This window comes from Cnephaeus nilssonii (assembly GCF_951640355.1).
Source record: "Cnephaeus nilssonii genome assembly, chromosome: 23".
Lineage (NCBI taxonomy): Eukaryota > Metazoa > Chordata > Mammalia > Chiroptera > Vespertilionidae > Cnephaeus > Cnephaeus nilssonii.
The window spans coordinates 6,988,831-7,001,854 of record NC_137094.1 but is presented as its reverse complement, the minus strand read 5'-3'; the positions used below and the strand labels follow the sequence as shown (position 1 = coordinate 7,001,854).

At 47.0% G+C, this 13,024-nt stretch overlaps 1 protein-coding gene across 2 annotated transcripts in view; it reads right to left on the bottom strand.

Moving 5' to 3' along the window:
- Positions 1-13,024, bottom strand: part of AKT3 (AKT serine/threonine kinase 3) — a 211,931-nt gene that overhangs the window by 22,815 nt on the left and 176,092 nt on the right. For both annotated transcript variants that reach the window (XM_079763614.1, XM_079763615.1), the window contains one exon: positions 3,319-3,447. In XM_079763614.1, the coding sequence (XP_079619740.1) occupies positions 3,319-3,447 (129 nt within the window). The remainder of the gene's footprint in view (positions 1-3,318; positions 3,448-13,024) is intronic.

The following is a 13,024-nucleotide window of genomic DNA, read 5'->3' as shown; positions in this document are numbered from 1 at the left end:
AGATATTTTCAAAATCTGGATTACATAAAATGTATTAAAGAGAGGAGGTTTCAAAAGAAAAATGGATACAATGACAGTAAGTGGATGTTCTCTAAAAATGAGGTTCTAAAATCTAAGAAGGCATCAAAAATACATTTTCATCCACTGGAAAAAATGTTTTCCGTGATATGAAACAGAATTATAAACACGTTTTCTCTGAATAGCATTTCCCAACAATCCAGTCTCTCTCTCTCTTTTTTTTTTTTTTTTGCCATCTTTTTGTTAGTTCTAACTTGATTATCAAATAATTTTTATTTTTACACTATTACAGAAGTGCATTTCTCTGGGTTTCCAAAACCACCTTATTCAACCTCCCCCATCTGTCACCATCTGCTTCCTTTTAGCGTGTACTTTTTGTGTGATCGCATAAACACGTGAAAAATAACTAACGTGCAGATGACTATCTGCCGGTACATTTGAGGACTGGGCATAATAAAAGTGAATTGCCAAAACGCACTTAACACTTTTAATTTTGTTGGGTCTTGCATGTGAGCCGCATTTGATTTTCAGACTGCTTTGCAGTTGGAGAGTTGATCAGGTACTGCTAACTCAAGAGCAAAGCTGAGACTAAATAATTAGCGCTGCATAAAGTGGCTTGGATTCGGCGAGAGCCAACTCGGATAATAAACCTTAACAGGAAGGTTTGATGCATGATTTCTAATTTTTTTTTTTAATCATTTCGAGGAGTGAAAAGAAGAGTAGAGTTTGCAAAAACAAATTCCCCTCAAAATATATTATTGTCCGTAATGTATGGCAGGTCAAGCTTATTTCCTTCCAGTGGCAGTAAGAGCGAAAACACATTCATTTATAACTATGGAGGCAAGTGCATTTTTTGAGCTGTAACTTAATCTCTTGAAAAATACATTATTCCCAGCCTCCCCCGCCCTGTAACACGAAAGATCTATAATTCATCAAAAGACCTCAGAGAACAAATATTTTAAAAATATTCCTTTTTCAACAAATGGCCTTTTTACACTGTCACACTTATCTTTTCCGGTGGTCTTTGCCACAGAAGAAACTTAAGCTCATTTGAAACAAGTTTACTTAAAAATCAGCGGTGAATCTGCTACATAGCACAATTAAGCGGGTTGAGCTGACTTTTCACAGCCTTTTTGAAGCATCTTTTAAATGCCTTTCACCTATCTTTCCACAGCAAAGCATTTCCAGCAGATAAGACAATGTAGAAGGTACAGGAAGGGGAGCCGGGAAGGGGGGGGGGGGGGGCGGGGCAGCCAGGTCTCTCTGTATCGAGTCAACGAATCTTCAGCAAGAGGAGGGGGAATGCTAACAGGGAGCCATTCCCCCGAGCAGCAGTGCCCAGCACTGCATCCAGGTCTGATACGCAACTCCGACTTCCATGCCATCTAGAAAAGTCTGGCCCGTGTGGCTCAGTGGTTGAGCATTAGCCCATGTACCCGGAGGGGACCAGTTCCACTCCCAGTCAGGGCAACATGCCTGGGTTGCAGGCTCGATCCCCAGTAGGGGGCATGCAGGAGGAAGCCGATCAATGTTTTTCTCTCATCAATGTTTCTATCTCTCTCTCCCTCTCACTGAAATCAATAAAAAAAAAATTATTTTTAAAGAAAGGCAGGCATTAATAAAGGGAAGTACTAGAAATTTCAGGGTTCAGCTCGTACCGATCCCCCCCAACTGACCATCTGATCACAGTGTGGCCTTCTCTCAATTCCAAAGGGTTTTCCCTCCTTCGCGAGACCCAGCCTAACTCTGCATTTCCCCCGACCCACCTGCTGCCTCTTCTCTTCCTGCTCCCTCCGCGCAGGCTCGAGCGCGTCTCTCCTTTAATCCCACCACACCCTACACAACTCCAGCTCAGCAGTTCCTGTTTGCACAGTAATCCTTCTTCTCCATAGCTCATCCCCTTAGCCAACACTAAGATACTTGAGGACAAAAACCATTTCCTACCATCTTTGTATTCCCAGCACCTAACATAATGCAGGACACCTAATGAATATTCATGAACATTTCCTTAGTGGATGGATGAGTGATCTTAGCGAAACGGTTCACATCCAAGACCAGAAGAACTCAGGTGCTTGCTCTTCAAAGAAGTGAGCACGTTCAAAATTATCCTGACTTAACAAACATGTAGGTGCTTGACAAGAAAAACTTAAAAAAAAGAATTAAAACTGCATGAGAAGTTAGTTGCTTCAACGTTTATCATTCTCAAACAGTAACTACAATGATCACTCTCCCCAATAAAAATGAGGGGCAAGATTTTAATTATGAATCAGTTTGTAGCAGCCATGGATATATAAACTGCTTTTAAAAATCAGACTTCTGCAATATTAAAATTTACACACACACACACACACACACACACACACAGTCTTTTTCTTGTCTTCAAAAAGAAATTGGTAATTTCTTAGAAATTATAAACTTTCTATTTAGAAACAATTGGGCTCTCCTCACATTATGTTCTTGGTTTTGTTCTTCAGTTGATGACATTTTCATATAGAACAGTCGCTTTGTTTCGTTGATCCTCTGCTTTTAAAATGAGATGTATTTACCTTCTTCGGAAATAATTTTCCCTAATAGTGACACAACTGATTTTGTTATTCTAAAAATGGGATAACATCATCCAAGGCAAATGGATAGGCAGCAGGGAACCTGAACTCCAGAGAAACAAAGAAATGTGTTTTGCATGAGCGTTCACAATCCTATTCCAGAGTGAGTCCCCTGAGAGCGCTGTCCTTTGCGTCGTGTAGCCACATCACCCAGAAACACGCCGCCCCCCGCACCCCGACATAGCAGACACACAATATATGCCTGTGGATAAGCAAAGAAAGCAAGTCTTCCGGACCCTCTGCCTGGGGTCGTCAGTGGGCGATGCCGTTATTTAATGAACTCTCCTGGTGAAATACTTTCTAGTAATTATGAATTTGGACAGCACCTCAAGTCCAAACGACCAGTGTCTTTGTTTCTAAGGAAAATTCAAATGGTTCATATAACTGAGTATTTTCCAAGTCATTCAATTATCCTGTTTCAATAAATGAGTCAAAAAAGGCTTAATCACAAAATGAAATGTACATGGCCAACTCAAAATGGACTTACGCTACTATGGTTAGTACCTTTATGTTCATCAAGTTTATAAAATATCCTTGCCCTACCATGTCATGTTAAACAGTGGAAGGTAAACAGATTTGGTTCATGTTGCAATTCAGGTAAGAATAGTAGGAACTGCGAGTTTGGTTCATGCTTAAATGTCTCCTGGGCAAGCATTAGGTCAACGTCCCCTTTTTGTCTGAACGGAGCCCCGCCCACCTCTGGCGCCAGGTACTCCGGGGTCCCACAGAAGGTCTTCATGGTGGCCGTGTCCGTGATCCCCTCTTTGCAGAGTCCGAAATCTGTGATTTTTATGTGGCCATCTTTGTCCAGCATCAAATTCTCCAACTGCACAGGAAGGAAAAGGACAGATTATTCTACAGTCTTCCAATCTAGGAAAACACTGTTTGGAAACAAATACCGAATGCTGAGAAAGAGACTTTGGAAAGAGGACACAGTTGTTAATAGAACTTTCAGGACTTACAAACCCTGTAGCTTCGTAATCCTATGTAATAAAGAGGAAACATGCTAATTGACCCTCACGCCATCACAAAAATGGCTGCGCCCACAGCCAATAAGGAGGGAATATGCTAACTGACTGCCCCGCCCTCAAATGTGGCGGTTCCCACAGCCAATAAGGAGGGACTATGCTAATTGACTGCCACACCCTAAAAGATGGCAAAGCCCTCAAAGATGGTGGTGCCCATAGCCACAAGATGGCGGTGCCCAGCCCCCCCCACACGCCTGCCTCTGGAGTCCCCCAGTCCCATCAGCCCCCCAGGGCCGGCCTGAGATGCAGGCAAGCCTCGGATGGCAGCTGCCCAGCCACCCAGGGCCGCCCGAGGCTCAGGTAACCAGGAATGGCTGAGGCTTGCGCTGCCGGCAGTGGCAGCAGCAGAGATTTGATGGGGCATCGCCTTCCCGATTGCCGGGTCGCCTCCCGCCCTTGAGGGCTCCCGGACTGTAAGGGGGGCAGGCGGGCTGAGGGACCCCCCTTCCAGTGCATGAATTTCCATGCACCGGGCCTCCAGTTCATATATAAAAAGAAACATGTTTTATCAAATATTTTGATGATTAAATTATTGATTATTTAATCCAATGGGAGTCAGAGCCATTATTGTGTAAGAACTAAAGCTCACCTAATTTTTCAAAGCAGAAACCAATCCTCTTTTTATGTAAATAAATTGTGACCTAAATAATCCCAAAGAGATGAGTACCTTTTTCTGGATACATACAGATGGTTTTCAACACTTCCTCTTGGGAATCTATTGCTATTATAAAATAGTTACGTACATAAATGTTTTTTGGTGGTGTTGCAAATAAAACCTAAATCATATTTTGAAAGGTAAGGTGGTACCCTCTTTTGCAGTTCTTTGTGATAAATACCAACCCTTTCAAACATAAAAAGGTAAAGAATGTCAAAGTCAGTCAACAGTTAATGAAAATATATAGCACAAATATTATACAATTGGAATCTTTTTGAAGCCATTAATGAAAACACACCCAAGAGAATCTCAGAGATTTAACTAAGTAGCAAGATCATCTGCCTCAAGAGAAAATTATGACATGCAAGGGTAGAGTATGTGCAAAGCCAATATCATTACAAATGACATCAATAACTGATCATTTTCCTCTATTTCGAACCCAAAGTTATCTCTGTCATCACACATAGATACCTATGGTTCTGAGTTGTGATCTATAGCCTCACAGACATGGGGCCTAGCCTTACCCACTCATGTGGATATAAATACACATGAGAAATTATTAACAGAATGAATGAAAATTAACTTACTAAACAAGTAGGCAATTTATTCTACTCCTTAGTGTGATGATCTATGCAAGTGCTTACCTGGACTCTGAAGTCAATATCCAATTCAAAACAGAACTCCATATATGAAAATAAATGACTGCATATACAATGAGATGACATCATACTGTTCTATCACCCAGTGTCTTGTAAACCAGAAACTAAATGCAATAAAGCAAGCTGAGCTCACTGAAGGGAAGACCAGACAGACATGTCCTCAGGGGTGGTTCTAACTGTGCTCCCTGGCTGACCTACACGCTTCATACATGCTTCCTTTATGGCATATAGTTCAGCGAAGTGAGGCTGCTGAGCTTTTCAAAATAAAAGTTCTTTTATTTTATCTAAATTCAGAAATATTGCGCCTTCCATATGCTTCTCTACTAGCTGGAACCTAAAAGTAAAGCCTAATTTGCACAAATGACAACGAGTCCATCTCTTCTTCATGCTTCCAGACTTCTCCCTTCTCCCTTTTTCTTCCTCCCTCTGCTAGCTTGCTGTAATGAGAAACGTAAGTATTTACTGGAGGGTCTGTTGTTTTGTTGAATAAAAATATACATGTCCTGCTCCTAATTTTTAAGAAGATGCTGATGGTTTAAATGTAGGAATGTATTATAGTATATACAAATAAAACCAACTTAAGTACTTTAAATGCTGTATAATCTTTTAAAAAATATTTAATAAATCTGTTTTACCAGTACATAAAAAATTCTTATAAAATCTCCAAATGATATTACTGTGTAAAATGTGAATGTACTATCTACTCCGTTCCTTCACACTCCCCCCCCACCTGCCCTCTATATGCCTCATATGCATGGGGAAGAATGCATGGAAGCATGGTAGCATGCACTATGTCTCCACATTCTGACAAGGCTACTTTGTCATGTAGTTTAAATCCTGGCTCATAACTAATTCTCTACCCTCAGATCTCATCTCTGAGCTCACACCAAGACCTGAGGGATGAGGAATGAAATGCGGTGGAGGGATAGGGTTGGGGAAGGAACAGATTGAAGGTGACTGAGAGTTCCAGTTTGCCCAGAACGTAAGGGGTTTCCTGGGATGCAGGACTTAACAAGTTCTGGAATTGGGAAGTCCTGGGCAAACCAGGTCATCCTCCTTGTCTTATGAATCAGCTTTAAAATATTACAATGGTACAGGAAGCAATGAGGTCAGCCTTAGGGGTGACTGAGAGGTGGGGTAAGGGGCGTGATGGCAGGGTGACAGCACACTGCATGGAGGCAGTAAGAGTACAATGAATGAGTGTGGGGTCAAGTTAGAGAACTCACACGTAACAAGTTTTACCCTTTCTCGCTGTGTGACCTTAGGCTATTGACTTCTATGTGCCTGAACTTCATCTATAAAAGAGAGGCAAATAACAGTAGCAACCTAATGTGATTGTTTTGAGAATTAAATGAGATACTGACTCCAGAACTCAACACATTGGAAGCATTCAATGACTCTATTGATCATTATTAAATACTAGAGGCCGGGTGCACGGGATTTGTGCACTGGTTGGGGCGTGGCCTGTGGGGATCAGCCCACTGGTCAGCTGAGCGGCTGTGGACCCGCCAGTCAGCCACTGTGGGAGTGCACTGACCACCAGGGGGCAGCTCCTGCACTGAGGGTCTGCGCCCTGGTGGTCAGTGTGCATCATAGCAACTGGTCAACCAGTCATTCTGGTCGTTCCACCATTTGGTTGCTGGGCTTTTATTACATAGGATAGCATTTAATGGTCGATGTATAAATTAATAGAATGGTGTGTGCTTTTCTAGATAAACAAAACAAAAATTTCATAACTTTAAAGCCAGTTATTGTACAACAGTGTCCGCCTTTTCCCATCAACTATTTTTCTACTCTCACCATCCTGAAATATCACTCTGCTGAGCAGGAATGACAAAAACAACTTGTCCCCCAACAGTATGAATGACAGTCAGAGATGCATCACCTTAAAAAAAAAAACACCCCGGATCCAGTGTATATGATAAGCCAGGATAATTCAATATCCAGTCTTGTTACAATAGGTATTTTACACAGATGCATAACAACTCTCTGAAACATGTAAGGACCATTAGTGAGCCTGGCTGGCATGGCTCAGGGGTTGAACATGGACCTATGAACCAGGAGGTCACAGTTGGATTCCCAGTCAGGGCACATGCCCAGGGGTTGCAGGCTCGATCCCCAGTGTGTGGCGTATAGGAGGCAGCTGATCAATGATTCTCTCTGATCATTGATGTTTCTATCTCTTTCCCTCTCCCTTTCTCTCTGAAATAGATAGATAGATAGATGATAGAACCATCAGTGTTGTGGAGGATGAGCAGAATCAATCACCTGGAAGTCATTTCCAGGCGGATCACAGACCTGGACAGAGCGGAACACCCGGGCGTCAATTCCTAATGCACCTAACACTAACGTACACAGGATTCCCCGCCCTCAGAGCGTTTCCACTATGTAAAGAAGGGGTGCACACATCTACCACCGATCTCTCCTTGGCTCTCTCTCCTAAACACCCTGGCTTTCCTTCTTCCTTTTGTTAGCCACAGAATGCAACATGCACACTGTCGCTGATGGTCAGGTTCTCTCCCCGGATGAACCTCAGTGCATCTGTTTTATCACCATAGTTAGTCCTCGTTTACAAGGGCATTATGCTCATGCTTAATGGATGCACCCACTGGCAAAAGCAATGATGAAGACAAACGGGGGGTTTGAGAGAAAACATTATGTATTAGAAATCTGGTTTTGCTGACGACTCATATCAGAGGGTTGTCATCTAACAGTTCAGAGCAGCGTGTGCTTCGAGGAGAGAGGAGATATTACACAATACACCTCATGGAGTTCCCATAACAAGGCGACATTGTTACCCAGTTGAAGGGGACAGGCATTATGTGACAGAGGGTCTTGGTTCAGCGTCTGAATGAGAAAATGTTAGCGCTGGAAATCTGTCCTCTGTGCTCCGTGCACAGGAAACTGTAGCAAGAAAGCACTACGGTCCTTCTGCTCTTGCTGGGACCAGGAGGAAAATGAGACTCTTAAAAACCCAAAGCTGTATTATCTGTGGGGCTTCTCAAACCTGTACCGCTCTTCCTGCTACAGTAAAAGATGGAATCTGTGGGGAGTACCAGGATCAGTGCACAGGCTGCTGGAGGCCAGAAGTGACTGGCCGGAGGCGGAAGTGACTGGGTAGAGGCGGAAGTGATTGGGCAGAGGCAGAAGTGACTGGCCGGAGGCAGAAGTGACTGGCCGGAGGCGGAAGTGAATGGCCTGGGGGCGGAAGTGACTGGCCGGAGGCGGAAGTGACTGGCCTGGAGGCAGAAGTGACTGGCCTGGGGGCAGAAGTGACTGGCCTGGGGGCGGAAGTGACTGGCCTGGGGGCAGAAGTGACTGGCCGGAGGTGGAAGTGACTGGCCAGAGGAGGAAGTGACTGGCCGGAGGCAGAAGTGACTGGCCAGAGGAGGAAGTGACTGGCCGGAGGCAGAAGTGACTGGTCAGAGGCGGAAGTGACTGGCCAGAGGCGGAAGTGACTGGCCAGAGGTGGAAGTGACTGGCCGGAGGCGGAAGTGACTGGCCTGGGGGCAGAAGTGACTGGCAAGAGGCGGAAGTGACTGGCCAGAGGCGGAAGTGACTGGCCAGAGGAGGAAGTGACTGGCCAGAGGTGGAAGTGACTGGCCAGAGGTGGAAGTGACTGGGCAGAGGTGGAAGTGACTGGCCGGAGGCAGAAGTGACTGGCCGGAGGCGGAAGTGACTGGCCTGGAGGCAGAAGTGACTGGCCTGGGGGCAGAAGTGACTGGCCTGGGGGCGGAAGTGACTGGCCTGGGGGCAGAAGTGACTGGCCGGAGGTGGAAGTGACTGGCCAGAGGAGGAAGTGACTGGCCAGAGGTGGAAGTGACTGGCCAGAGGTGGAAGTGACTGGCCGGGGGCAGAAGTGACTGGCCAGAGGAGGAAGTGACTGGCCAGAGGTGGAAGTGACTGGCCGGAGGCGGAAGTGCATGGCCAGAGGCGGAAGTGACTGGCCAGAGGCAGAAGTGACTGGCCTGGGGGCAGAAGTGACTGGCCAGAGGCAGAAGTGACTGGCCTGGGGGCGGAAGTGACTGGCCAGAGGCGGAAGTGACTGGCCAGAGGCAGAAGTGACTGGCCTGGGGGCGGAAGTGACTGGCCGGAGGCGGAAGTGACTGGCCGGAGGCGGAAGTGACTGGCCAGAGGCGGAAGTGACTGGCCGGAGGCGGAAGTGACTGGCCGGAGGCGGAAGTGACTGGCCAGAGGCGGAAGTGACTGGCCAGAGGCAGAAGTGACTGGCCGGAGGCGGAAGTGACTGGCCAGAGGCGGAAGTGACTGGCCAGAGGCGGAAGTGACTGGCCTGGGGGCAGAAGTGACTGGCCAGAGGCAGAAGTGACTGGCCAGAGGCGGAAGTGACTGGCCAGAGGTGGAAGTGACTGGCCGGAGGCGGAAGTGACTGGCCGGAGGCAGAAGTGACTGGCCGGAGGCGGAAGTGACTGGCCAGAGGCGGAAGTGACTGGCCAGAGGTGGAAGTGACTGGGCAGAGGTGGAAGTGACTATCCTGGAGGCGGAAGTGACTGGCCGGAGGCGGAAGTGACTGGCCTGGGGGCAGAAGTGACTGGCCAGAGGAGGAAGTGACTGGCCAGAGGTGGAAGTGACTGGCCTGGGGGCGGAAGTGACTGGCCGGAGGCGGAAGTGACTGGCCAGAGGCGGAAGTGACTGGCCAGAGGTGGAAGTGACTGGCCTGGGGGCGGAAGTGACTGGCCAGAGGCGGAAGTGACTGGCCAGAGGCGGAAGTGACTGGCCAGAGGCGGAAGTGACTGGCCAGAGGAGGAAGTGACTGGCCGGAGGCGGAAGTGACTGGCCTGGGGGCAGAAGTGACTGGCCGGAGGCAGAAGTGACTGGCCGGAGGCGGAAGTGACTGGCCAGAGGCGGAAGTGACTGGCCAGAGGTGGAAGTGACTGGCCAGAGGCGGAAGTGACTGGCCGGAGGCAGAAGTGACTGGCCAGAGGCAGAAGTGACTGGGCAGAGGTGGAAGTGACTGGCCTGGGGGCAGAAGTGACTGGCCAGAGGAGGAAGTGACTGGCCAGAGGTGGAAGTGACTGGCCAGAGGTGGAAGTGACTGGCCTGGGGGCGGAAGTGACTGGCCAGAGGCGGAAGTGACTGGCCAGAGGTGGAAGTGACTGGCCAGAGGCGGAAGTGACTGGCCTGGGGGCGGAAGTGACTGGCCAGAGGCGGAAGTGACTGGCCAGAGGTGGAAGTGACTGGCCAGAGGCGGAAGTGACTGGCCAGAGGCGGAAGTGACTGGCCTGGGGGCGGAAGTGACTGGCCAGAGGTGGAAGTGACTGGCCTGGGGGCAGAAGTGACTGGCCTGGGGGCGGAAGTGACTGGCCTGGGGGCGGAAGTGACTGGCCGGAGGTGGAAGTGACTGGCCAGAGGCAGAAGTGACTGGCCGGAGGCGGAAGTGACTGGCCGGAGGCGGTAGTGACTGGCCGGAGGCGGAAGTGACTGGCCGGAGGCGGAAGTGACTGGCCGGAGGCGGAAGTGACTGGCCGGAGGCGGAAGTGATTGGCCAGAGGTGGAAGTGACTGAATTTTAGGTTCACAAAGATCTCGCAGAGTTCTCAGTGCATTCCCCCATCTAGATTTCTTCTCAACTCTAGGATGACGTAATGAAAAGAACATGAGACCGGAGCGAGGATTCATGGGCTCCAATAATCTTGACAATGTCATCAACTCATCCATTACTGTATGTCACTTACTGGGCTTCTAGAAGTCAGTGACCTCCTGTAAACCATGGGTCAGCTCTAAACTTCTATGGTACCAACTCCAGGATCTCCCTCTAATCTGCACAGTCCTGTGCCATATGGATACAGGTAACATTTGCATAGACTTTAATGTTTAGCTGTCTGCACTGTATGTATTCTTCTTGGGGTACATTTATATGGTTTCTGCCCCACATTTTGTATGTTTACTTAAGACTTTTAAGTGAGGTAAGGCTATATTTTAAAAAATGAACTTAACAGAGATCACTTAATTGTCTAGTAAAGTGAGTGGTCTATGCATATGGTAAGTGCATGACTCATCCTATATAATAAAAGGGTAATATGCAAATTGTCCCCTCAACCGGGAGTTCGACTGGGAGTTCAACCAGGGGCAGGGCCAGCTGGCCAACTACTCGTGGCCCTTCCCCCTGCCAGCCCTGCCCCTGATCCCTCCCCCCGGCCAGCCCCACCCCCAATTGGCCCCCCATCCTGATTGGGGGTGGGGCTGGCCAGCCAACTGCCTGCGGCCCCTCTCCCCTGGCCAGCCCAGCCCAATCAGCCCCGATCAGGGTGTGCCGGCTGGACCACCCACGTGCATGAATTCATGCACCAGGCCTCTGGTATTCATATATAAGTAGGTTCTTTATGTTGCAATTTAATAAATTTAGTCTTTCCATTATCAGAAAGAACAGGGCAATGAATATCATATTAATGAATGTCAATACACCAATATGTTCACGGTAATAGGGTTAATGGGTAATATAGTTAATGGCAAATATTGACCAAGACCATCTCAATGATACCATGCTTTAATCAACGCTGGCATTTTTTTCCTTTGTTTCTTTAGGCTAAGAATTCTACCTTCCAGCTTTAAACGTTTTGGATATGTTACCAACTACTTCAAAATTATTATTTCCTTAAATCTAGGAAGTCCCCGCCTTCTTCCTACAAACAGAATTCATAAAATACAAAGTGGGAGTGGGGGGAGGTGATCCAGGCAGAAAAGAGCTAACTATTTCTAAGCAAATTTGGAAATGCCATCTAACATACATTGCAAGCTTTGTTATGCTATATAACCCATTTCTTTTTTAAAAAATTCCAGACACTTAAACATTACAGTATTAATGGGCCCTGGGGACATCAGATACAGGGGCGCTGAATTCTGTCACATTCCTGGTCATAAGAAGCTCCAGGATAAATATAGTTACACCACTGATCTGTGTTCACCTCTGGTCCTCTGTGGCACGTAGTCGGTCATCCCTGACCTGGGTGTTTCATAATCACATAGTTCATCTCTCCTCAATACAGTACCTTATACTCTGATAAATTGTAATTTGTAAACATACATACTATATTTCATTGACATCGCGTAAAGTAAGTCTTTACGAGGTGGTTATTCCTTAGGGCCAATCATAACATAAAGGCACAGGATAGGAACACTTTGAAATCACCTAGACAACTGCTTAAATAATTAGATTCTTAAGGATCATGGGTATTTAACAAAGGGTGGATGGAAGTGAGGCCAGTAATTATGGTTTCTTTATGTCGCAATATGGAGATACAAACCATTTCATAAAAGACGCCTGTAACCCCTTAAATAACCTAGTACTTAATAAATAGAGCAATTCTGTATCAAATTTTCACAGGTCAGGAGTACTGTATATGATTTACTTACTGAGGAAGTAAGACTGTCACATTTAGAATCTGTTCAAAGTATGTCACGGAACAAACTTCCCCTCTGATCCCAATCAGAGTCAGGAGACTCACTGCCACCCTCGGGAGCTACTCCAGGGCTCAGGACACTCACTGCCACCCTCGGGAGCTACTCCAGGGCTCAGGACACTGGCCCGTGGGTGACAGCGGCCTCCTGCCTGTTGGGTGGACAGTTCTACGGGAGCCCGGGCAGGCTCACTCCTTTGAGTGCTGTCTGGGCTGCCCTCAGCGATGGCAGAGCCGAGGAGCCGCCAAGGGCCTGCATGGGCCGCAAAGCCTAACATCTTTCCTATCGGACCGGCGTGGCTCAGTGGCTGAGCGCCGACCTATGAACCAGGAGGCCCTGGGCAAATCCCGGAGCTGCTCTGAAGGTCTCATCGGAAAGGAACTCGGAGAAGTAAAGTCATTCTTACCAACAAACCAAATATAGCCCTTTTTAAAATGCAAATTAACCCAATGCCATGCTATATTAAAATGCTGCAGGTGTTTAATCCACCAAAAAAGTGAATACCAAAATCAAACCAAATATTTTCCTTATTTAATATAAAATTTCTTCATAATACATCATCCGACGTTAGACTCTCATAATGAAACTTATTTTAAAATGTCACTTGCAAAGTTACTTGACTTTTAATCAGATGTTCAATATTATC